Source organism: Loxodonta africana, chromosome 20 (assembly GCF_030014295.1).
Source record: "Loxodonta africana isolate mLoxAfr1 chromosome 20, mLoxAfr1.hap2, whole genome shotgun sequence".
NCBI classification, from domain to species: domain Eukaryota; kingdom Metazoa; phylum Chordata; class Mammalia; order Proboscidea; family Elephantidae; genus Loxodonta; species Loxodonta africana.
The window spans coordinates 71,886,568-71,912,505 of record NC_087361.1 but is presented as its reverse complement, the minus strand read 5'-3'; the positions used below and the strand labels follow the sequence as shown (position 1 = coordinate 71,912,505).

The window sequence follows — 25,938 nt, the reverse complement described above, 5'->3', positions numbered from 1 at the left end:
AGCTTCTCAGATTAGTTGCTCAGCATACAGATTGAATAGGTATGGTGAAAGTATACAACCCTGACACACGCCTTTCCTGACTTTAAACCAATCAGTATCCCCTTGTTCTGTCTCAACAACTGCCTCTTGATGTATGTACAGGTTCCTCATGAGCACAATTAAGTGTTCTGGAATTCCCATTCTTTGCAATGTTATCCATAATTTGTTATGATTTACACAGTCAAATGCCTTTGCATAGTCAATAAAACCCAGGTAAACATCCTTCTAGTATTCTCTGCTTTCAGCCAGGATCCATCTGACATCAGCAACGATATCCCTGATTCCACGTCCTCTTCTGAAACTGGCCTGAATTTCTGGCAGTACCCTGTCGATATACTGCTGCAGCCGCTTTTGAATGATCTTCAGCAAAATTTTGCTTGCGTGTGGTATTAATGATATTGTTCTATAATTTCCACATTTGGTTGGATCACCTTTCTTGGGAATAGGCATAAATATGGATCTCTTCCAGTCAGTTGGCCAGGAAGCTGTCTTCTATATTTCTTGGCATAGACGAGTGAGCACCTCCAGTGCTGCATCTGTTTGTTGAAACATCTCAATTGATATTCCATCAATTCCTGGAGCCTTGTTTTTCGCCAATGCCTTCAGAGCAGCTTGGACTTCTTCCTTCAGTACCATTGGTTCCTGATCATATGCCACCTCTTGAAATGATTGAATATCAACTAATTCTTTTTGGTATAATGACTCTGTGTATTCCTTCCATCTTCTTTTGATGCCTTCTGCGTCGTTTAGTATTTTCCCCATGGAATCCTTCACTATTGCAACTCAAGGTCTGAATTTTTTCTTCAGTTCTTTCAGCTTGAGAAATGCCGAGTGTGTTCTTCCCTTTTGGTTTTCCATCTCCAGCTCTTTGCACATGTCATTATAATACTTTGTCTTCTCGAGCTGCCCTTTGAAATCTTCCGTTCAGTTCTTTTACTTCATCAATTCTTCCTTTTGCTTTAGTTGCTCGACGTTAGAGAGCAAGTTTCAGAGTCACCTCTGACATCCATCTTGGTCTTTTCTTTCCAGTCTTTTTAGTGACCTCTTACTTTCTTCATGTATGATGTCCTTGATGTCATCCCACAACTCGTCTGGTCTTCGGTCATTAGTGTTGAACATGTCAAATCTATTCCTGAGATGGTCTCTGAATTCAGGTGGGATATACTCAAGGTCATACTTTGGCTCTTGTGAACTTGTTCTAATTTTCTTCAGTTTCAACTTGAACTTGCATATGAGCAATTGATGGTCTGTTCTGCAGTCGGCCCCTGGCCTTGTTCTGACTGATATTGAGTTGATTTGATTCCTGTGTGTTCCATCTGGCGAGGTCCATCTGTATAGTTACCGTTTATGTTGGTGAAAAAGGGTATCTGCAATGAAGAAGTCGTTGGTCTTGCAAAATTCTGTCATTCGATCTCCAGCATTGTTTCTGTCACTAAGGCCATATTTTTCAACTACCGATCCTTCTTCTTTGTTTTGCAACTTTCGCATTCCAATCACCAGTAATTATCAATGCATCCTGATTGCATGTTTGATCAATTTCAGACTGCAGAAGCTGATAAAAATCTTCAGTTTCTTCATTTTTGGCCTTAGTGGTTGGTGCATAAAGTTGAAATAGTCATATTAACTGGTCTTCCTTATAGGCGTATGGATATTATCCTATCACTGACAGCGTTGTACTTCAAGATAGATCTTGAAATGTTCTTTTTGACAGTGAATGCAACACCATTCCTCTTCAAGTTGTCATTCCCGGCATAGTAGACTATATGATTGTCTGATTCAAAATGGCCAATACCAGTCCATTTCAGCTCACTAATGCTTAGGATATCAATGTTTATGTGTTCATTTCATTTTTGATGATTTCCGATTTTCCTAGATTCGCAGTTCTTACATTCCAGGTTCCGATTATTAAACGATGTTTGCAGCTGTTTCTTCTTATTTTGAGTCATGCCACATTAGCCAATGAAGGTCCCGAAAGCTTTACTCCATCCACGTCATTAAGATCAACTCTATTTTGAGGAGGTAGCTCTTCCCCAGATGTCTTTTCAGTACATTCCAACCTGGGGGGCTCATCTTCCAGCACTATATCAATGTTCTGCTGCTATTCATAAGATTTTCACTGTTTAACTCTTTCAGAAGTAGACTGCCAGGTCCTTCTTCCTAGTCTGTCTTAGTCTGGAAGCTCAGCTGAAACCTGTCCTCCATGGGTGACCCTGCTGGTATCTGAATACCGGTGGCATAGCTTCCAGCATCACAGCAACACGCAAGCCCCCACAGTATGACAAACTGACAGACACGGGGGGGATAGGTAGAGCAGTTGTTACTATTTTACGGATAAGGAAACTGAAGTTCGGAGAGGTCTCTTAACTTGCCCAAGGTCAGATAGCAAGTAAAATGGCAAAACCTGTGTTGGAAATCAGGTCTCCCGATTCCTGACCGCTCTTTAGCATATGGAGGCTGCTGCCATACTGAGGCACCAGACAGGCAGGAGAGGGTGTATGGAGACCTGGCTGGGGACCATTTCCCATGGGGTGAGGCTGAGAGGAGGAGTACCCTAGGTTGAAGAGAGAGGTCAAGGGGTATCCCAAGCCAGGTTTGAGAAGGCTATGAGGTGACAGATCTGCCCAGAGGGTATCCCCACCTAGAAACAGGGAATTTCGGAGCCTCAAGAGCCCTTCAGAATCATCCACGCAGCCCCTTCACTCTACAGGTGGAAAAACCGAGGGCCAGAAAGGCGACGTGACCTTGCTCCTCTTTCCAAAGGGATGGGAGCAATGTCCCTACAATCAGCCATGACTGCTTTCCCCCAAGACAAGGAGTGAGGGTGGCCATTCCAACATGCCTCTGCGTGTCCCTTTGGTGCAGGGGGACGACAAGGTGTTCCGCCGCGCTCCCTCCTGGAGGAAACGCTTCCGGCCGCGGGACCACCACGGCGGCATGCTCAGCGCCTCCGGGGAGACCCTCCCCGCCGCCTTCCGCGTGTCCACTCTGGGGCCCCTGCAGCCGTCACAAGCCCCGCCAAAGAAGATCATGCCTGAAGGTGAGTGGCAGGCTGGCTGGGCATTGCCGAGGGCACCAGGGCGCGCGGTGCTGCCCTGGCATCCCTGGACCCAGCTGGAGAGGGCAGGGCACGGCCGGGCCGGCGCTGGCGCAGAGGCGAGGCCGGAGGCTGGTTGCGCCCACCCCCGCGCCCGGCTGACGCTCCACTAACGGCGGCCTGGGCGGCGCGGCGGGGCCGCTGGGCCGGGCCTCCCGCGAGCGTGTGCGCGCACTAACCCGCTGCTCTGTGTTCTCCCGCGCTGCTGACTGCTCCCAGCCGGGACGGCGGGGGCGCAGAGACTGGAGACCTCCACGGTTCGGACCTACTCTTGCTGAACCCCCACCCTCCCGCCCCGGGTCTGACGGGGTGTGCCCGTGGCTCGGGGTAAGTGGGCCCGGCCCGGGGACGCGGGGCGCTCCTGCTGCCGGCCCTCTGCCCGCACACGGCCTCCCGTTCCGCCGGCCCGCTTGCGGCTTCCCCGCGCCCGCCTCTGGCTGCCGGCTTTGCTGCTCGCGCGCACGGCCCTGCTTGCCGTTCCTTGCTTCCTCAGGCCTTGGGCGCTTCACGCTTTGAAGCACGCCATTGCTTGCACTTTTGCCTCCCAAGGACTAACTCCCAACTCACCGCGCTCTGCCTGTCTCTCTCTTTCCTAGCTCACTCCCACTATCTCTACGGACACATGCTCTCCGCCTTCCGGGACTAGCCACGGCCCCCAGGGCCGGCTCCCTCCTCCTGGGCTTCCTGGCTCTGCAGGCCCTGACCCCTCCTGCTCGTTCCCCTTCCTCCCAGGGCTCCTAGTCTCGTCTGTGACTTTCCACTTGCCCTGGATCTCAGAATATTCTCGTTCACCCCCTCGACATCCTACTACCCCCAGGCCCACCCTGTGTCCTCTGTAAGTCTCTGGTGGACATGGCTGGGGTGTGTCTAGTGTTGTGGAGGCACCCAGTTGTCCATGCTTGGGGTTCAAGGGGAGGGAGAGGATGGCAGCCCAGGGTCAGTGTGACTCCACCCTTTCTCTTCTGGACCTAGCCTGGTCTGGACCTCCACTGCCGCCAGGGACCAGGACCAAGTGCCAAGGGAAGGGAGTGGCCTTTCCAAGAAAAGGGTACTTCAGATTCTGCTACTCTTGGGCTATTCTGCCTTCTGGGTCCCTGACCACATCCTGGATGTGCCAGATGGTCAGACATCTGGTTTTGGCACCCCCAGTACTATCCCTCCCCCAGCCCATCTCCACAACTGCAGCTCTAGAAGGCAGAAGGTCACATTCTCCCTCAGGGTGATGAGGCTGGGGAGGAGAGAGACTGAAGTAGAGATTCTAGGCCCTGGCTTAAGCTGAATATCAAGTGTGAGTTTGGGAAGATTCAGAAGAAATGGACCCCTGAGCTTTGGGCCATGGGTGAGGATGGGAAACTCTCAGCCCTCCCCACCCTCACCCAATGAGATGTGTAGGCAGGCCAGCCAGAGGGAGAGCCAAAGGGCTCAGGCAGCATTAAGCCCTGAGGGTAGTGGGAATGCCCTCTGCCCAATCCTAGCATGGAGCTGCTGCTGGGCTGAGGGGAGAGGAGACCAGGTCTAAGCAGATACTGTTGACTGTGCTCCCAGCACCCATTCCTTGCTGTCCTCCTCTGCCCCACTTCTTTAGTAGTCCCAGCCCCTTAAGAATGAACCTGATGGATGTTTCAAATATACATTAACCCTAAACTCAGATCTGGGGAAAAGGTAGCCCAAGGCTTCCTTCCCTTGACCTCCCAGGAAGAAAATAAAACTTCAGTGAGTCATGTCCCAGTCCAGTAAAACCAGTATTGCTGAGGGCAGTCACTCTTCCTGCTTGTCCCCAAGTCCTCCACCCCTTGTTCAGGGCTTTTTTGGTGTTCAGGGACTGGCTTTTCCAGGAAATTTTGAGACCCTTCCGGCTTTTGTCATTCTAATTGCTTTCCCCAGCAGCGTGGTGGGAGCCGGGACAGGTAATCAAGTCCTGGGTTGGTAAGAATGATCATTCCCAAGAAATCCCTCCTCCTTACCCACTCCCTCACCCTCTCAAGGTGCTTGGAGGTGTTTGGGACCCACGTGCAGTGTAGGTTGATGGAACCCAGGGCTTCATCCAAGTGAGAGGAGAAAACAAGCTTCTGGGCATGTTTCTTGGAGAGGGGCCAGGGCAGTGCCATCCTACAGGTGGCTGGAGCAGCTGGTTTGCAACCCGATCGACTTCAGTTCTAAGTGTGGGGGTGAGGGAGCTAGGCTAGCAGGTGGAATAAAGAGTCAGAGCACCCTGTCTGGAAGGAGTGCTGCAGCCTGGGGCTTAGGTCTTCTGATGCTTCCGGTAGAGAGGGGCTCAACTCTGGTATGGCTGGGTGGGCTTGTCCCTAGGCTCAGGTAGGGCCTTGGTCTCTCTCATTGTACCGAACCTTCCCTGGCCATCAAGCCTGTGGGAGTGGAGCTGGAGAAGTTAGCAGAAAACGAGTTGGATAGAAAGACTTCTATGGGTAATGGATGTTAAGATTATTGAGAGACCCCAAATTCCTAAGATTGGTGGATTTGGGGACCACAAAACCATCTGAATTCTTCAGAGGACGCTTGGTGGGCTAGCTGTTTGGGAGATCCAGCCCGAACCTCTCCTCTGCAGCTTACCCCTATCATGGTTGGTCATGGCATAAGGTAGATGCTGGGGGGAACCGGGTCCACTCAAGGCATCTTGGGAAATATTCCCAGGAGGTGATGGAGAAGAGGAATCTGTGCACACAGTGCTGGAAGGCTGTTGTCTTGGTGTATCCCTTGCCTCATAGTCAATATATTTTTTGTTTGGAGAGTCACCAGTGACCCAAGCCCTCCTCACCAGCCTCCTGTATCTCGTCAGGTCCCTTCTCAGTACTGTACTGGCTCAGTGCATCAGGAATGGGTGTGTGTGTGGGTGTGAGTGTGGGTGTGGGTGTACCAATAAACAACCTGGTTTTAAGACAATGTACAGTGGCCTCCCGTCTTTTTGTTCTTCTTGTTGTTAACTTTGAGCTCCCCTGATGTGTTTAGCTTCTCTGATAGTCCTGAGAGCTGTTGTACGCTGGGAAGTAAATATCAGAGCTTTAAAAAACATATAGTTAATAACTTCTTTGTTTACTTAGACAACTGTGGGATCGATAGAGAGGTTCATGTTTGGGTTGCTGGTGCTAAGGGAGTAGAGGAAGAGATGAAGGAGCCAGGAGCCCTGACTGCTGGGCTTGATGTGTTTCCTCCTCTTCATCTCTGCTTACCTGTCATTCTTTCCTCTTACCCTTTCGTTCTGCTCTTGGAGTGACAGCTCCTAGGCATGTCACTGCACTGTTCAAACTTTTTATTTTTTTGACATTGGTTACATTACTCACGATGTGCAACCATCAAGTTCACACTCTTTCAGCAGCTCCTCACCAGCTCTAGATCAGAGGTCCAACTCCTTGGTGGGGTGTAAGAAGCCATTCATGACTTGGCTCCTGGGCCCTCTCTGGGCTCCTTCCGCTCTCACATCTGCCAAACTCAGAAACATTATGTCTAGACAGCCCCATCACCAGGAGGCAGCAGGATTTCTTCTTTCCTTGCCTTTGCAGCTGTAAACCTTTGAGACCCACTTCAAGCATCTCCTGGGAGTCATTCCCCGCCCTCCCCAGCAGAATTCAAAAACAGCAGCCCTTTGCTCCCCTAAGGGTGCTCTATGCACACTGTAAATATTGTGTGGTAATTGTCTCATTGTCTGTTTTCCACACTGGGCTGTGAGGAAGCTCCTTTAGGTCAGTGTCCATAGACGTATGTTCTCAAATGAGTAAACAAACAAACCTATCTCAGAAGGTTGTTATAAGGATTATTATTAATAAAAGCTAAAAATTAGTGAATACTACTATATGGATACAAACTACAGTATACTAATTCGTTTAATCTTCACAACAACCCTGTGATGTAAGTATTATAATCACTGTTTCACAGGACAGGAAATTATAAAGCTACAAGCACACAGCTGGTAAGACACAAAATCCAAAAACCAAACCCATTGCCGTGGAGTCGATTCTGACTTATGGTGACCCTGTAGGACGGTAGAACTGACCCATAGGGTTTCCAAGGAGCAGCTGGTAGATTTGAACTGCTAACCTTTTGGCTAGCACCTGAGCTGTTAACCACTGTGCTTCCAGGGCTCTGGCAAGACACATGGGGGTCTCAAACCTAGGTCTTCCTGACTCTAGTGCCATGTTCTTAATTACCATACCAGTTACCATCAAGTTGATTCTCAACTCATGGCAAATCTTATATGTCAGAGCAAAATTCTGCTGCATAGGTTTTTCAGTGCCTGTTTTTTGGGGAAGTAGATTGCCAGGCCTTTTTCTAAGGCAGTCCTGTGTAGACTTGAGCCACCAACCTGTTAGTTAGCAGCCAAGCACTTAACCATTTGGGCAACCCAGGAACCCAGTTGTACTTAATTACTATATGTATTAAAACTCTTGGCCCATTGCCTGGCACGGAGTGCTCCATAAGTGTTACTTCTCTTTTGAGTTCAGGCCCCCACCATTCAGCTAAGCTTTCCCCAGCCACCCCAGCTCCCATTCTCTTGGCTCCTATGACTCTTCATGGGGCCATGTGCCTTTTACTCACCTGAATGATGAACTTACTGAGGGCAACACAATGCATTATATGCCCTTGTATCCTATCCAAGGCTTCTCAGTGCGCCATACACTGATGGCCCAGTCCATAGGCACAGATTACAGGATGGAAGCTAGACGAGGCAACACGGATGTAGCCAAGGGAGAGCAAACAGAGGTGAGGGAAGGTGCTGATCAAATTCCTATAACCCTCTCCACTGCCTCCCTCATCTCCCATGACCAAAGGTGGAATTGAAAAGCCTTGGTGACCAGCTGGCTCCAGGAATGAAATCTGAAGGAATCCAGGAAAACGAAGATTTCTCAGTGCTGCCATCCTCTGGCACTGCTGTGGATCAGAATCAACTTGATGGCAGTGGGTTTGGTTTGGCCATCCTCTGGAATGGGGAACAGAAGGAGCAGACTTTTGTGGGAAATGGAAGTTTGGTTTTGGACGTGCTGAACTTGACATTGGACTGTCTTAGTTATCTAGTGCTGATATAATAGAAATACTACAAGTGGGTGGCATTAACAAACAAAATTTTATTTTCTCACAGTTTAGGAGGCTAGGAGTCCTAATTCAGAGTGCTGGCCTTAGGGGAAGGCTTGCTTTCTCTGCTGGCTCTGGAGGAAGATCCTTGTCTCTTCTGAGCTTCTGCTTCTGGGGGATTTTCATGTGGCTTGACATCTCTCCCCATCTCTGCTTGCCTAATCTACTCATCTTATTCCTTGTAAGAGTTTAACTCAAGACACAGCCTACACTAATCCTGCCTCATTAACAAAACAGAAAACTCATTCTCAAATGGGATTATAACCACAGGCCTAAAAAAAAAACCCACTGCCATCGAGTTTATTCCAACTCATAGTGACCGTATTGGACAGAGTAGAATTGCCCCATAGGGTTTCCAAGGCTGTAATCTTTATGGAAGTAGACTGCCACATCTTTCTCCCAAGGAGTGGCTGGTGGGTTCCAACTGCCGACCCTTTGGTTAGCAACCAAGTGCTCTAACCACTGCGCCGCAGGCATGTTATTGTTGCTAGGTGCCATTGAGTCAGTTCCAACTCATAGCAACCCCCCGTACAACAGAACAAAACACTACCTGGTCCTTTGCCATCCTCACAGTCATTATGCTTGAGGCCATTACTGCAGCCACTGTGTCATTCCATCTTGTCGAGGGTTTTCCTCTTTTTCAATGACTCTGTACTTTACCGAGCATGATGCCCTTCTCCAGGAACTGGTCCCTCCTGACAACGTGTCCAAAACACGGGAGGTGAAGTCTTGCCATCCTTGCTTCTAAGGAGCATTCTGGCTGTACTTTTTCCAAGGCAGATCTGTTTGTTCTTCTGGAAGTCCATGGTGTATTCATACCCATTGCTGTTGAGTCTGTTCTGACTCATAGCAACCCTATAGGACAGAGCAGAACTGCCCCATAGAGTTTCCAAGGAGCGTCTGGTAGATTTGTACTGTCAGTCTTTTGGTTAGCAGCCATAGCTCTCTGTAGTTCTTAACCACTGTGCCACAGGGCTCCTGGTATATTCATAGAATTTAGGATTTACAGCACATATTTTGAGGGGACACATTCAAGCCATAACAGACCTAACAGTATTTCTGTTAGCATTTGTAGAAAAGAAGAATCTAGGTTTATTTTCTGGAGCCCTCTCCTTTAGGAATGGTCCAAACAGAATGAAAAGCAGGGAACCTGGGCTCTGAGTGGCTGCCTGTGGCTAAAGGAGGACAGGGATGAATAAGGCACAGCCAGAATGGCAGCGGGGTGGTGATTTGGGGTTCTCACCCTGGCCTGGGCTGGCCTGTGCTTCCTGAGCTGAGACCCCAGCTCAGCCCGGAGCCTTGCAGTCTTCCGCCTGAGCTCTAGCTCACCTCCAGGCTGCTCTTTCCCAGCCTGGAGCCCAGAAAACCGGAGAAGTCCAAGGCACTTGACGTGCTGTGAAGCAGATACCTGAGCTTAGGGACGTCTCTCCTCACACCCTCCTCTGCCCTCTCTCTTCCTCTATCTCCAGCTGATCCAGCTGCCTACTACACCTGCAGCACCTCAAAAGGTTTTCCAGTCTGCCAAATAAATTGAGAAGCTAGGTACCTCAGGATCTTAATTGGAGTGCAACAAATAGCATTTTAAACATCCTGCAACTCATATTAATTATCTAGACATCTAGGAAATTCCCATTTACATATGAACAATTGTTGTGCAAGTTTCAAGTAATTCTTTTCATTCACGTGGATTCCATAAGGTCCATTTTTAGGCAACATTTGATTAACCCAATTTGATTTATCGCAGGTGCTTTCTTCACTAAAGACTGAATTTAAGCTGATTTCCCTAAAGAACTACAACTTATTATTCGTTAATTGGAGCCTTATCTGGTATTCAGTGTGAAGGGTGAGCATTTGTTAATTTAAGCAAGTCCCTGGGCTTTGATGACAATTCTTTATTCAGTGAAAATAATGAGTGAGGCTGGGCTCTTGGTTGGCAAAGTTTGCTGTTTACACCTGTGAAGTTCCAACAAGTAGTTTCCCTGTTAAGGACTGTGAAAAAGGAAGTAGACAGTGCCTACGCCTGACAATGGTAGGGAACTCTTGACTAGTAGCCATTGCCGAGACCTGTTCACTCTTTAAGAACTTTATATTCTATGTGAACCTTTGTATTCTATAACTCTATATTCTATATGAACCTCAGTTTCCAATTGACATGGTAACGTAAGAGAAATGAACTTAAAAGATTTAAGTTTAAATTTTTGAGGATCCCAGAGGCTCCTTAGTAGAGCTGAATGCCCTTCTCAACCAGCCCATCTCCCAGTAAAAAGGAAGGTAAGGGACAGGATAGGCAGGTCATAACTGAAGACGATAGGACTATATCCACTCTTGGTGCTTGGAGGTGCCAGGGGCAGAGGAAATGAGCTAAGGGAAGAGATCTCTCTTGAATGTGTGTTTTTGGTGGGTAACAGGGGAGTGAATGTGGATTCAAGAGCCAAGGCATTGCGACCAACCGGGCCAGTTGCCCTCCCCATCCCCAAGGGCAGTGAGTCAGGGAGAGCTAAGAGTCATGGAAATGACCAGGGACTTCTCTGCAGCCCTTCCTAGAGGGCAAGACTGTAAACAGAGAAACAAACTCAAAAAGAAGGAAATCCCACAAACACAGGCAGACTAGGCCAATTTGTGGTTAGGGGTGGGGAGGGGGGTCCCAATAGTCCCAGCCCTGACTGGCCGTTTGGGAGGCCCTGGGGGGAGCCTCCCTTCTGCACCCTTACCTGGCTTCTGTGAGCCTTATTCTTTTCCTTAGGAAGAGTTTCTGGAGAAGCTCTAGGGGCAGGGTGCTGACCCTGTTCTTCAGGATCAAGGTCAGGAGGTCAGGTACGGGGGAGATGGCCCAGCAGAGCCCAGCGCAAGTCACCAGAGTCTGGTGGGTAAAACTGGGTCATGTCAGTTGTCAAAGAACCACAAAGAACTGGATGGGGGCTGGAGTGTTCCACACTCTGAATCCCCAGACTTCTGTAATGATTCTGAATCTTATAATTTGTCATAAATTAGACAAACTTAGCCCAAAGCAGTTGGAATTAATAAAACTTTTAGTAGATATTCATGGGGCGTTCAAATTTTAGCTCCTGTTCACTCTTCAGTTAATCCTTATATAATCTCTCTCCAAAATCTTTGTTCGCTATTCCCTACCCACCTTCTTCCCCTGGAAGCCAGGCCTTGACAAATATCACCTCCATATGAAGAGAACCCCAGCTTCTTTTCCCTTGATTATTCTTTGTCAACATTCTCTGCCTTCATTCTTTGCCTTGCTAAATGCAGGGGCCAGGATGGCCTTCAGCCTGGATGGAAGTGGATGCGTGTCGTGAGGGAGATGTGCTAGTTGGCCTCCAAGGACGTGATCTAGTGTCTGAGCCAGTGCTCCTAATTTAATCACCTCCTACTTTGCTATAGGGCTTCTGGTCATGTACCACCAGAGGAGAGGTAAGGATCCCAGCTCTACACCCCTTAGGAGTCCTACTGGCTGTGGGCTGAGCACTAGACATGGGAGCTTGCTCAATTAATTGGAATTGAATGGACCTATTGGGATACAAGATGGTGGGCAGTAGACTGTGAACAGTGTCTGTGAATCAGAGTGTAACGGAATGCTCAGCAGGTTTTCCTCTGTGTCCCACAAGGATTTCTGTGATCTAGTCTTCACCCGGCCTGTGGACCAGACATGGCTTCTGTTGTAATGGTAAAAAGAGCAGGGGTCTCCACCCCTAGTGATCACCCACAAGATGGTTCCTCCAATGCTTTTGGAGTGTTGGTTCTTCCCCAAAGCTCCATTCTCTCCCATCCTTGGAAGCCCAGCCCCGGGAGCGTATCTGGATCGCTGAGTGGAAGGGCCAAGCGTGTCATGTCCGGTCTCCCTCCCCAATCTACATCATCATTGACACTCTTCTAGCAACTAGTCTTTATTCATTTTTTAAAAAAGGAAATCCAAATAAGTTAGCAAAAAATTACAAAACAATGGCAAAACCACACAATGCTTAGTTAACAAAAGAAATCACCCCAAGAGTCCCCCTCCCCCCTCCCTGCCTGTCCCTGGCAACTTCAGCACAGGAGACCTTGGTCAGATGGCTGTTTTACAAACAACACACAAAACAAAACAAAACATAAACCTCTGGAAGGTTCCCAATAGTCACTGCAAAAGCTTGGCCCCCCATGGACTTAGGAACAAGATTGTTCCCCCCCCCGCCCCACTTTCTCCTCCCTCAATTCAGGGCAGGCCCAGCCCAGCCCCTGGCTTCAGAAGAGACAAAAGCAGGAGTGCACAGCTTGTCCAGGTCAGGACACTGACTTTGTCTCTTGACATGTTTCTTTAGGTAAGTGGGAGTTGGAGGCTGCATTATGATAAAAGGGAAGCTCCTGAGTTTGCCCCTTTACCCAGGGGGCATACACAAGGGGGTGCTCTGGTCCCCTGCTTTGTCTCCCGTGAAACAGGATGCCCTCTGCTCTAAGGAGTCAGCTGAATGAGGGAGTCCATTCCCCCACTGGGTGGTAGGTTAACCTTACGTAGAGGAGGAGAGGATAGTCTGGCATTTGGCAGCCCTGGGGCTGCCTTCCTGGCATCAGGACAGCCTGGTTTAGGAGGCCCCTGCTGCAGAAGTGGTGGTGGCTCTGGCCAGTTTGGGGGCATCCATATGCCTGGCCTGGCAGACCATCTCAGTTGGGCATGGTTTCGTCTGCGAAGGCCACAGAAACATCCTCCACTGTGATGCTGTCCACGATAGAGGTGAGGGAGTGCAGGTTGTGGGCATCCGCAGGGTCGGGTGTGAGCAGATGATCTGCAAGGAGAAGGTGGGGAGGGTGTGACCTGGGGGGGGTGAAGGGGGTCTTGAGGCCCAGAATAGGGAATGAACCCCTTGGGGTGTCATAGGTTTTTCAGGACAGATGGGCAAGCAAAACTCAGGAATCCTACTCCCCAGCCCATGCCTTTCCAAATGCCCGGTGTGTGTGTGTGTGTGCGCGCGCGCGCGTGTGTGTGTGCCTCCTCCCTGAGCTCCCCTAGTGGGGCTAGGATTTGGGAGCAGCTATTCCGAGGTGCAGCCAGGGCAGTGTATCCTTGGAGACTGGAACTGCCCTTTGCTGGGCCCAGTTTTGCAGCACTGACTCAGCAGTTCCCAGGGACCCCTGGGGCAGGAGCATTCTCCTCTCTGTGGAGAAGGTCAGCTCCCGGGCACCAGCTGGGGCACTGTAGGAGGCCTCCTTCGCTGGTCAAGGTCTCAGGGAGGCATGCTTGGGAACCTGGGTTCAACAGTTCCAAGGAGAGGCCAAGGAAAGAGAGCTGGAGCAGGAAATAAGGTAAGAGGGGAGAACTGGGCCTAGGGGGCTGAAAAGGGGATGGGAACTGAGGGATCTGAGCCAAGGTTACCAGGATCCAGGCCTCACTTACCTCCTGGGTTGGGTCCGAACTCTAGTGCGCTGCCCCACTCTGGACTGCAGGAGGCGCTGTGGGAGCTGCAGTCACTGGGCACCTGCAAGATAGCAGGGTGGGGGGCGGGGGAAGCCCAAGGTTGGGACACAGCCATTCTCAGATGTCTCTGACCAATCCCCTTGGGCAGAAGCATCTGTGGTGGGGTTGGAGGGTGGGTCCTGGATGGCACCCCTTCAGCCCAGGCCACCCCCCACTCAAGAATCTTCACAGCTGGCTCCTTTCACACCCCCAACCTGACCCAGAGCCTCTGCTTCCAGGCCTTCCGTGGCCTTGACCCTGGGAGGTGATTCTGCCCTCACAAGACACCCAGCTTAAAGGGCCCCTTGGTTTCCTGCCTCTGGGGTAAGGCTGAAGGAGGCAGAGTGTCTGGCCTGAGCAGGGCCACTTCTGCTCAGGCCTTCTGGGTTCCAGTGGGGCTGAGGGGGATTGGTTTTTGCTCTGCTCAGCCACACCCAGGGTGAGGGTGGGGTGGGGGCAAAGCGATCTTCTCCGATGAGCTTGGCCTTGCTCTTTGGACCTATCTCCAGGCCCCGGGATTAATCCTCCCCCAGCGGGCTGACATGGACGTGTTCCTGTGTCCCTCCTACAGTTCAGAGCACACATACCCCAATTGCACCTCCTCCCATCGCCTTTATCGTGTCGGGAAAGGACATGGGGACATATGTGGTCAGCTGGACAGACGCAGCTCTGACAAAGGCAGGAGTCCTGCAGCCCCTCAAGACCCCTCTGCCTGGCACTGGCTTTAACCCTCTAAGCCCCTTTGTGCTGTCCTGAGGCTGTCCAAGTGCCTCCCTCTGGCCCACTCCCCCTGGGCCAGGTGGATGGGATGGCCACTTACCCCTGGCTGGGGCCCGCCCCCGCCTCGGTAGCGGAGGTCACGCTCCTCCTGGTTGAGGGTGCTGAGCAGGGCTTGCAGGCGCTCAATATACTGGATGGCGCTGCGCAGGATCTCCACCTTGGGCAGCCGCTGGTTGGGGTTGAGCAGGGTGCTCCTTTTCAGGGCCTCGAAGGCCTCATTCACCTTCTTGAGCCTGCGTTTCTCCCTCAGCGTGGCTGCCCGCCGCCGGTCCACGGACACCGACTTCCTCTTACACACCTTACACGCCCACGGGAGGCACTGGCCTGGGCAGTGTTCTGGGGTCCCCAGCCCCTTGTCTTCTAGGGGCCCTCGGGCCTCAGGGCTCAGGCCGAGCTCAGTCCGCTCATAGCCCGGAGGCTCAAAGCCCTGGAGGTGAACGGGCAGATAGTTTTCCCCATCATAAAAGCGGGGTTCCTGGTAGAAGTAGGGGGATGTCTCATACAGCTCCATGGGGTCGGGAAAGACTTGTTCCTGCCACCAGCCCCCAAGCTCCTGCAGCCCCTCACGCCAACTGCTGGGTGCCATTTAAACCTTCCCTGCTGGCATGGAACCAGAGATAAATATAGCTAACGCCACAGAAACCTGAGCCCCCCTCTAAGCTGTTGCTGCACATCAAGACGTTTACAGTGGATTAGATGTGATTCCCCTTCCCTCTCCCCCACGGCCCCCACCCCACCCATCCAGCCTGCCCCTGGCCCAGGCCGGCTCCTGTGCACGGGCAGGGAGGCCGTCGGGTGTAATTTGATTAGTTTTCATTTCTCCCGTGGGACAGGGGAGGTGGGGGAGGACAGGCATTCTCCTCTCATCTGCTCCCTTCAATTACTCCTAGCTGGGCGCCTGCCTGCTCTCTTCTTGCTAGTCCCAAAGAAGCTGAAGGGGCGGGGGGTGGGGGGCAAGGAAGAGGTGGGTTCAGGCTGGAAGGGACCTTAAGAAGCCAATTTATCCATCCCCCTGCTTCCTGACCAGCACCTTAACCAGACTATGTCAGTCAGATAAAACTCTTGAAGAACCCCCTTCCCAAAGAACAACACTGCTTCAAATTTTGAGGACATGTGGGGTACTCGCTGACCAGGGATAAGAAGGAGTGAAACTCAAAAGACAAATAGATTCAGCTTCGGGTTTCCAAAGTAGCTTTGACATCATGTATTCTCTCAGGTCTTGTGTGATTGCAGGGAAATTGAGGCAAAAGGATTTTTGGTTTTGTTTTTGTTTTTGGCAGAGTCAGGGGAAATTTTTCTTTTAATACAGCTGGTCAGAGTAAGAGTGGGTATTAGAATTTGCAGCTACACCTTGCCTCCTCCTCACAGTGTTATCCACTATTAAACCCTCCATCTCTTCCCTCCTTCACTCTGGATCACTTATTGTCCTTCTGTGTCCTCCTCAACTCTGTTTCTAGCCCCATTAAAAAAAAAAAAACCCAAACCCGTTGCTGTCGAGTCAATTCCAACTCATAGTGACCCTATAGAACGGAGTAGAGCTGCCCCATAGAGTTTCCAAGGAGCTCCTGGCGGATTTGAACTGCTGACCTTTAGGTTAGCAGCCATAGCATTTAGCCCCATTAGGACACCAGAATTTTCCTGATTCCTTATGGTGGATGAAATGAGAAGGAGAGAAAGTAGGGCCCTTCAGACTCAGTTTAAATCTCTGTTCTTCTTGATCATCTGGCTTGGTTGGTCTGCCTCTTCCTGTCTGTGCCACCAATTTACACATATTGTACAGGTCTCAAGTGTCAAGTGAAGGAGTGACTATTTAACCTTTCGGGTTCTCAGCCCATGATCACCTTTCAGTAGAGGCCTCGGGGTCTGAGAGGACTCATTCCTCCCAGTGCACTGGGCAGGCCTCAGATACCAACAGTGGACAAGACTCAGTCTCAGCACTGAGGGATTACCGGGAAGCCAAAGGCAGGGTCTCTACCTTTGAGGACCTTACCATCTAGTAGACCACAGTGGCCACCTAGTTTACACCACACCTAATGCCTGAACCCCCTCTCCAGGTAGCCATTGTCCAGCTTGTGCTGACCTTACAAGCCCACCCATTCCACTGCTGTGCAGCTGTGGCCACAGGGAGTCCTGGGTTTTGACCTGAAATCTGCCCCCTCTATCCTTCACCCTTTGGTCCCAGTTCTTCCCTCTAGGACCCTACAGATTAAGTCTGACTCCCCAACATATGACAGATGATATTGATCTTATAATTCAAGCCAGTGGCGAGGACAGTAAGAGGAAGAGAAACCATGCTTGGGGCTCAGGGAAGACTCTGCAGGGTAGGTGAGATCTGAACGGCGGTTGAAGACATCTGCCTTACCTCCTCTTGTTATCCATGACATGGAGCCAGGAACATCCTGGTGTCCTTTTGGGGCAGGACACAGAGATGAGGAGGGGACATAGATGGACAACAAAGGAGCCCTGAGCATGTTAGGGGGGCAGTGAAGTCCTAATGTGATTCTTGTCCTAACCAGCACCACAGAAGATGGCCGCATGGGGGCTGGGAGTTCTAAACCTTCTTTGGCCCCAACCAATTGGGCTGAAAAAGAAAGAATCTCTACTCCCAAGACACACTCCCCTCACCACCAACAAAGAAAGGAAAAAACAAACGCTTTGCCTCAGTTTACACACTAATCCTGTGAGCCCTGAGAAAAGACATGATGTTGGAGCTATTATGGAAATCCAGAAGCTGCATTTTTTATCCTTTTGGGATCGAATCTGACTTACCCTTAAACAATGTCTCTACTTCCTCAAAAACTGAAAGAGAAATGGGTTTGTTGTATGATGGTTTCCAGGATCTTACTATCTAGTTCTGGTGAGCATGGACACTGAAATGTGGATGCTAAATGACAATGCAAGACAGAGCTATTTTAATTCAAGGGCAAACATGGGGGCCATGATCAACTGCAAATGAGTGGATTCATCAAAGAAGTATTTCAGTTGTTTATAGAAAGGCAAAACCATGGAAGGCCAGGGTCTCTGAGGAAGGCCGGACGAGGAGGAGAACACAGGCTGGGCCATGGAGAACAAGCAGGATTTGGATGGGAAATGGAGATCTCTCTGGAGAGCAAAGGGGGCATTGGGTAGATCAGTCTGTATGGAGCTCAGGTTCACGTAAGGTGGTGACTGGGGACAAGTCTGCAAAAACGGGTGGAAGCTCAACTGGGCATGGAAGAACTTGATTGAATACTGAGGTGAGGAGACCAAATAGAACATGACAGTAATCCAGGAATAAGGTGATGAAGGTCTGATCAACCCAGTCAGAGGCATGAGGATGGATCATCCACCCAGACAGGATCCACTGTTCAGGCTGGCAAAAAAGAATGGTGTGTATGTGTGTTTCTCATAGGGGGTGATTTGTTGTATTAATTGGAATGGCACCCGGAACATGGAAACACGGAATAAATGTTAGTCCTTTTCCTTGTGTTGTCCTTTTCTCTACTCCTGATCATTACCACTCCCCCCTTAGACTCATTGTTCTCCTTCACAGGCTGTTTCCCTGGCTGTGCTCATTGCCTCCAGGAAACCAGAGTAGCACAAATGGGGGAGGGAAAACCTGACTCCACCATGCATGTGCAGATTTATTCATTTAGTCCTTCAATCAAGACACATGTATTGAGCACCTTGTGCGAGATGATAAGGTCACTAACCTGAATAAGACATGGTCTTTTGGCCTTTGAAGTACTCACAGTTGAGTAAGGAAAATAAGTACCCAAAGTTGTTTACTCAAGGTAGAAAGTGGTCGTTTTTGTTGTTGTGTGCCATCGAGTTGATTCTGACTCATAGCAACCCTATATGACAGAGTAGAACTGCCCCATAGGGTTTTCTAGGCTTTAATCTTTAGAGGAGACTCAGGTATTTCTACCACCACCACCAGTTGTCTTTGAGTCAACTCCAACTCATGGCGATCCCATGTGTGTCAGAGTAGAACTGTGCTCCATAAGGTTTTCAATGGCTGATTTTTTAGCATTAGATCTCTGGGCCTTTCTTCTGAGGTGCTTCTGATGTGGACTCGAACCTCCAACCTTTTGGCTGGCAGCTGAGTACATTAACCATTTGCACCACCCAGGGACTCCTCAGGTATCTCTGACCTCCCAACACCCTGTTACCCACCTTATTCCTCTCTCAGAGCTGAGCTGTGGAGAAGCTGCATCTAGAAGCTCAGCTTTCCTCCTCCTGCACACCCCTCCACCCCCAGGAGCTGTCCTCTGATGGATGGGAACACATTGGTGCCAAGCACAGAGCAGCCTTTGTGCTCCACCACCAGCGGCGATCCATCAGCTCTAACCTGACAGCGGGGGGCCGTCCAGCCCTAATCCCCACCCCTGCTGGCTTGGGCACACAGGACCCCCTGCCCCCGACTGGAGCTTTCTCTTCTAGCAGTCCTGCTCTCTCCAGAGGAAGCCCTTATCCCCCTGCTGGGGCTTCAGGACCAGGCTGTTTGCTCCTCTGCTTGGACTCTCTCAACTTGATTCTATTTGCATGCTGGGCTGATCCCATTTGCATAGTAGCGGTGGGATTTCAAAGTGCTCAGAAATACCCTTCACCTACTCCCTGCTCCTTCCTTTCCGCTGTGCCACACACGGTAATCCCAGCTCTCTGACCTCTAGCATCTTCCAGGCCCTGCTTACCTGGCAAGTGGGCTTACCTGGGCTGCCAGGTTGCTTGGCTAAAATCAAAACAAATTTCTCACTGAGCATCTCATGTGCTTTGGAATAGAAACAAGAAGGAGAAGGGTCTGGCAGGGTGGGAACCTCTGGCTTCTCCAAACAGACCCCATCTTTTGTTTCCCTAGGCTAGGTCTCTGGGTATTATTATTATGATTATTTTAGTAATATTTTATTGTGCTTTCGTTGAAGGTTTACACAGCAGTTTATGTTCCCATTCAACAATTTCTATACAAGTTGTTCACTGACATTGGCTGCATCCTTCACAATGCATGAACATTCTCATGATTTCCATTCTGGTTGTTCCGTTTCCATTAATCTAGTTTCCCTGCCCCCTTATATTCTCATCTTTGTATTAAAGTAACTGTTGACCATGTGGTCTCATGTAGGTGATTTTTTTAAAAAGCACAGTACTTACAGATGATATTCATTACTTTTTGAGCCAATTTGTTATTCAGCTACACGGTGACCTCAGGGGTTAGTTTTGGTTCAAGGTTTGTTGAGTATCTCAGGCCAGTAGTTTTGGGAGTTGTCTAGTCTTAACCAGTCCAGTAGGTCTGGTTTTTTGTTGTTGTTTTGTTTTTAAGAATTTCAGGTTCTCTTCCACATTTTTCTCTTATTCTATCAGGGTCCGTCTATGGTGGCCTTAATTAAGATGGTTGGTAGTTGTAGTCAGGTACCATCTAGTTCTTCTGGTCTCAGGGTAGATGAGGCTGTGGTTTGTGTGAACTATTCATCCTGTAGACCAGTTTCTTCATCGAGTCTTTGGTTTCTTTCTTTTGTTCCAGACAAGTAGAGACCAATAGTTGTATCTTAGTCTCTGGGTATTCATTATTAATGAAGACTAGGTGAAGATTGGGTGGAAGGAGCGCTTATGCATTTCAGTAGGACCTAGATGCATGCATATTGCATTACATGCAAATCAGCATTAATTTTTTGTGGGTCAATAGCTTTGCCTCAGGGTGAGAACACATCACAGAATCATAGGATGGTAGAGTTGGAAGATGGCCTAAGGATCAGCTAGTCTACCTTCTTCCACATGTGGGGAAACTGAGGTCCAGTTCAGGGAAGTGACATACACAAGGGTGTGCAGAGCGTGAAGTGTGTCTTTTCTTGGACTTTCTGAGCTTAAGCATTGGGCTGAATCTAGAAGAAGACCTGTCTCCCTCCTGAGGCTAATGGGTGAAGAAGGGTGATGGGAGTACCTGCTTTGCAGGTGGATCTGGGGCCATGGGTAGGCTGGCAGTGAGGGGATTGGAGGTACTCTAGGTTTAGCTGGAGAGTTCAGGGAAACAGCCTGAGAGATGAAAAGAAGACCCAAGAGAAGGATGAGACATCGTGGGCTGGAGAGGCCATGGGGAGGACTGAGGGCTTGAGATGGAGGAGAGGGTTGACTTAGGGGCACATGGGAACTGGGGCTAAGAGGTGACGAGGAGGGGAAAGAGGGCCTCAGTCCTCTGGAGGCCACACATTGTTTCCACTGAGGATTGAGAGTCAGATGACCACTGGGAAATCCCGTCCTTGCCTGGAATCTGGGGCTCAGAGCCAGGCTCATTCACCAAGAATCCCTGGCCTTGGGGTGGGGGACTGTGTGGGCCTGAAGGTGGAAGGGGATGGGTCAGAGGGGAACAGAGGTCACTGGGAGGTAACTGGTGGAGACAAAGCAGAGAGTTGATTTTAAAGATAAGCAGAACTGGACCCAGCAGAGCATGTGACAGTGTGAGCCTGGGGGTATGCATCTTTAGAAATATGGATGAGGATTTCTTATAAGCATTCCACATTCCTATGACAGCAGAGCCTTCAGCTCCTGGTTAGGGCAAATACCAGCAGGAAGTTAAGGGCAAGTGGTAAAAGGAACACTGGATAAGAAGTCCGGCAGGCACATTGCTGTGGAGCCTGAGGGCAGTCATTTCTCCTCTCTGGACCTCAGTTTCTCCACTTGTAAATCAAGATGCTGGCCTGAATGATCCAAATGGTTGAGAGGTGACGTTCTTTTTCAGACTGAGCATGGGGGTCTGAAGGAAGTGCTCATGGAGTCGGGAGGGTGGGGGGAGGACAGCAGGACTGTCATGCGTGTTGTTTGAACCAGGCTTAGCCCTCAAGAGTAGGACTAACAGGATCAGAGGGGGCAGGTTTCTTTGGGATATTTTGTCCCTTTCTCATCACTTCTGCCCCCATACTCAACCTCCCTGCAAGGCAACCAGATGGTTCTCTGGACCCATTTTTGTCTACCTAGAACTGACTGGTATATTCTTGTCATCATCGGCTCTGGACTCAGCCCCCCTGCCTGTCCCTCTTCCCTTCCAGCCTCCCCACTCTGCCCTCCTTGTGGGTTCAGAAGCCCCAGCATGCCACCCCACCCCCTTCCACTCCCTGGGCAGCTTCTATTTCTGCCTCTTTGACAAGTTGTGACATACTTGGGAGCAGCTGCTGCCTGGGTGGGGATGCCTCTGTTTTCCTCCCCTTTCTGTCCTCTCTTCCCCAACCCCTCTCCTGACAGAGCCACCCCTTCCCAGAATGCGCCCCGAGACCCTCCCTGCATTCCCCTCTCTGGAACTCACACATCCAGCTTTTCCCAGGTTCCTGCAGGATGGTTAAGACTCTAAACTCCCAAAAGGAACCAGCTGGGATAGAAGTCAGGAGGCGGGGGCTGGGTGGGCTGGATCTGTTCTGCCACTCCCTAGCTATATTGTTTGAGGCAAGTCTCTTCTCCCTCTGGGCTTCATTTTTCTATCTTTAAAATGGGGTGATGAATAATGCCTTCCCTGCCAACCATAAGCAGTATTTCTACCTACTAATTGTAAGGACTTGGGGAACCTTCGCCGTGCTATTGATCCTATTACTTTTGTCTCCTCTGAGGACTTGATGCCATTAGCCCTCCTTCTTTCCAGCATCTTTAACTTCTCCGTTTCTGCTAGTCTTTCCTCTCAGCCCATGAACACACTTAAGTCTCTCCTATTTTCTATGCCTCTGTCACTAATCTTCCCTTCTTCGTCAAGTGTCTAGAGCGAGGAGTTTACGATTACTCTTTTTACTTCCTCACCTTCCAGCTGTTTGTCTATTCATGGCTTTCACCTTCCCTGGGCCACTAAAACTACCCTTCCCAAAATATTTGTTCATTTTAATCTTATTTGACTGGTCTCTGGTATTTAAAAATGTTGACCATGCCCTCCTTCTTGAGACTTTCTGCTCTCTTAGCTTCCATTACTCCTCTCCTAATTATTCTCTGATTTTTCTCCCATTCCTCCTCCTCCTCTTGTTTCTTTCCTCTTCTTTCTCTTCATGAGCTCCCCTTCTTCACCCATCCCTCAAAATGGATTTCTCTTCTCTATCCTCTTCTCTACAATCTCCCTTGGTGATTTCATCCTCTCACCTGGGTTTCAACTACTATGTATATAATTGCTTGTTAAGTGTTATCAGCCCTTATATGAATCCCAAATCTGTACTCCAGATTTGACTTCTTTCCTGAGTTTCAGATCACATATCCAAAGTTCTGGTGGACAGCTCCACTCCCATGTCTTGCAGGCACCTAAAATTAAAAATTTCTGATATGGAATCCATCAACCATTTCTCCCCATTCCAATATTTCCCTTATTGGTGACTGATAACCATCCAGCCATTGGTTACTGACACCAGTGATTCCTCTCTGTTTCTTATCCCTGCACATCCAATCACTCAACAAGTCCCACAATCCCTCCTTTTCTCTCCATCTCAACAATTCCTAGACTCACATAGGGCCATTAATTGTTCAAGTTCCCACCACCCAGAATAGAGACCTCATTGAAAACATGGGGCATTTAGCAGGTATCACCAAAGGGTCATGCATTAGTAGTAGAGTAGAGGCTATTCTAGACATGCCTTTAAAAAGTTTAAAAATAATCAAACTGATATGCAAGCAATTTAACTGCCTGCCAGAACAAAATCCAACACTTTTTAAAGAAATATAATAAAATTCAATTCCCAGTTATATTAAATGCACAATGTCAGGCATCCAATAAAAAATTAATAGACATGCGAAGAAGCAAAAAAAAAAAAAAAAAGGTGACCCATAACAAGGAAAAAAATCAGTCAGTTGAAACAGACCCAGAAGTGATAAGGATGATAGAATCAGCAGACAAGGTCATTAAAAAAGCTATTATAAATATGCTTAGTATACTTAAGCTTAAAACTTGAACATAGTGAGGAGAGGACAGAAAACATAAAAGGAATCCGAATTAACAGCAAATTGTTGTCAGCTACTGTCAAATTGGCCTTTGACTCATGGTGACCCCATGCGCAATGGAAGACCATTGTGATCCATCAGGTTTTCACTGACAGATTTTTCAGAAATAAATCACTAGGCCTTTCTTCCTAGTATGTCTTAATCTGGAATCTCTGCTGAAACCTGTCCAGCATCATAGCAACATGCAAGTCTCCACTGACAGATGGGTGGTGGCTGTGCATGAAGGGTAATGGCTGGGAATTGAACATGGATCTCCCAGGTCTCCCACATGGAAAGTGTGACTTCTACCACTGAACCACCAGTGACCCCCAAAACAGTGAAAAAGGATCAGTGAATCTGAATATAAAGCAATAGAAACTACCCAAAATGACACACACAGAAAAAATACTGAAAAACAGAGCTTCTGTGACCTGTGTGACAATGTCAAGTGGACTAACATACATGTAATTGGAGTTCCAAACAGGCAGAAAAATATTAGAAGAAATGGTGGTTAAATTTTTCCAAATTTGATGAAAACTAAGTTTACAGATTGAAGTCACTTAATAAACCTGAAAAAGGACAAACACAACAAAATCCCACCAAAGCACATCATAATCAATTTGCTGAAACCCAGTGATAAAGAGAAAATCTTAAAAGCAACCAGAGGAAAAGAGGCACATTATATATGGAGGAACCAAGATAAGAATTACTGCCAAGTTCTCATCAGATTTTACGAAGGCCAAAAACAATAAACAACATTTTTAAACTGCTGAATGAACGGAAAGCCTGTCAATTAAGAATTCTATACCCAGTGAAAATATCTTTCAAAAATGAAGGTGAAATAATACTACTTCAGATACATAGAAACTGACAAAATTCATTGCCAGTAGATCTGCACTGCAAGAAATGTTAAAGGAAATTCTTCAGCAGAAGAAAAATGATACCAGGCAGAAACTAGATCTATATAAAGGAATGAGGAGCACCACAACTGGTAAATTTAAAAGATTTTCCACCTTCACTTTTGATTAAAAAAAAAAAATTGCCTATTTAAAGCAAAAATAATAGCAACATGTTGTGAAGTTTATATCATAGAAATAACATGTATGACAACAGCACAAAGAATGGGAGGAGGAAAATAGAAGCATACTGTTATAAGGTTCTTACGTTATACATGAAGTGATGTAGTATTATCTGAATGGAGATTAATAAATTAAAGATGCATATCAACACTAGAGCAATGATTAAAAAAATAAAACATAGAAGTATAACTATTGAGCCAATACTGGAGATAAAACTGGAATACTAAAAAATTCTCAGCTATCTAGAAAACCCATTGCTGCTGTCAAGGCTATTCCAACTCACAGCGACCCTATAAGACAGAGTCAAACTGCCCCATAGGGTTTCAAAGGCTGTAATCTTTATGGAAGGAGACTGCCACATCTTTCTCCCACAGAGCTAGTAGCAGGTGGGTTCAAACCGCCAATCTCTTGGTTACCCAGCGCTTAACCACTGCACTACCAGGGCTCCTGAGCTATCTAGAAGAAAGCAGGTAAAAGGAACAAAGAGCCTATGAGACAAATAAAAAACAGCAAGATGGTAGATTTAAACCAAATCCTATCTATGATTACATTAAATATAGACTAGATTTTAAAAGTAAGATCCAGCTACAGCTGTCTACAGAAAACTCACTTTACACATATAAAAAAAAAAAAAAAGAGATAATTCGAAAGTAAAAGCATGAAAAATATATATTATGCAAACACTAATCATAAGAAAGCTAGAGTGGCTATAGTATTATCGGACAAATATTTCAGAACAACGACTGTTACTAGGGGTAAAGATGGACATTACATAATGCTGATGGGGTCAATGCATCAATGTTGTTGTGTGCCATTGAGTCAATTCTGACTCATAGCGAACCTACACGACAGAGTAGAACTGTTCCATAGGGTTTTCTAGGCTGTAATCTTTATAGGAGCAGATCGCCAGGTCTTTTCTCCTACAGACCTGTTGGTGGGTTCGAACTGCTGATCTTTCAGTAAGCAGCTTAACTGTTGCACCATCAGGGCTTCAATTCGTTAATACCGAAAAAACAAACAACAAAAAAAAACCCAACCCATTGCCGTTGAGTTGATTGCAACTTGTAGTGATCCTACAGACCCTATAAGACAGAGTACAGCTGCCCCATAGGGTTTCCAAGGAGTAGCTCGTGGATTTGAACTGCTGACATTTTGGTTAGCAGCTGAGCTCTTAACTACTTCTCCACCAGGGTTCCAATATGGAAATAGAAGACTTAAAAAGCTCTATCAATTATGTTTACCTAATTGACGTTTGTAGAATATTCCACTCAACAATAGCAGAATACACATTCTTTTACAGACACATGGAGCATTCACCAAGATAGAACATGTGCTGGACCATAAACCAAACCTCAATAAATTTAAAAATATTGATAATAAAAAGCATATTCTCTGACCACAACGGAATTAGAAATCAATAACAGCTCCCCCCCCCCCGCCCCGCCCCGAACTACCCAGAGAAGGGTCCATATGCTGTTGTCCTGGGTTCCCATCATAACTTAAAGGGAAAACTCACA

At 48.2% G+C, this 25,938-nt stretch overlaps 2 protein-coding genes across 5 annotated transcripts in view; one reads left to right on the top strand and one right to left on the bottom strand.

The window, feature by feature from the left end:
• PPFIA4 (PTPRF interacting protein alpha 4) overlaps positions 1-7,271 on the top strand; it is an 83,629-nt gene extending 76,358 nt beyond the window's left edge. For 3 of the 4 annotated variants that reach the window (XM_064273372.1, XM_064273371.1, XM_064273369.1), the window contains 2 exons: positions 2,902-3,076; positions 3,730-7,270. In XM_064273372.1, the coding sequence (XP_064129442.1) occupies positions 2,902-3,076; positions 3,730-3,779 (225 nt within the window). In that variant the 3' untranslated portion in view covers positions 3,780-7,270. Of the gene's footprint in view, positions 1-2,901; positions 3,077-3,729 lie in introns of all 4 variants that reach the window. The other variant, XM_064273370.1, reaches the window with a different exon arrangement.
• Positions 7,272-12,862: 5,591 nt separating this feature from the next.
• MYOG (myogenin) lies at positions 12,863-15,145 on the bottom strand. Its single transcript, XM_003410237.4, has 3 exons — positions 14,473-15,145; positions 13,593-13,674; positions 12,863-12,984 (listed from the first exon to the last, which is right to left on the bottom strand). The coding sequence occupies exons 1-3, from the start codon at positions 15,016-15,018 to the stop codon at positions 12,863-12,865; spliced, it is 750 nt and encodes a 249-aa protein (XP_003410285.2). The 5' UTR covers positions 15,019-15,145.
• Positions 15,146-25,938: the final 10,793 nt, after the last annotated feature.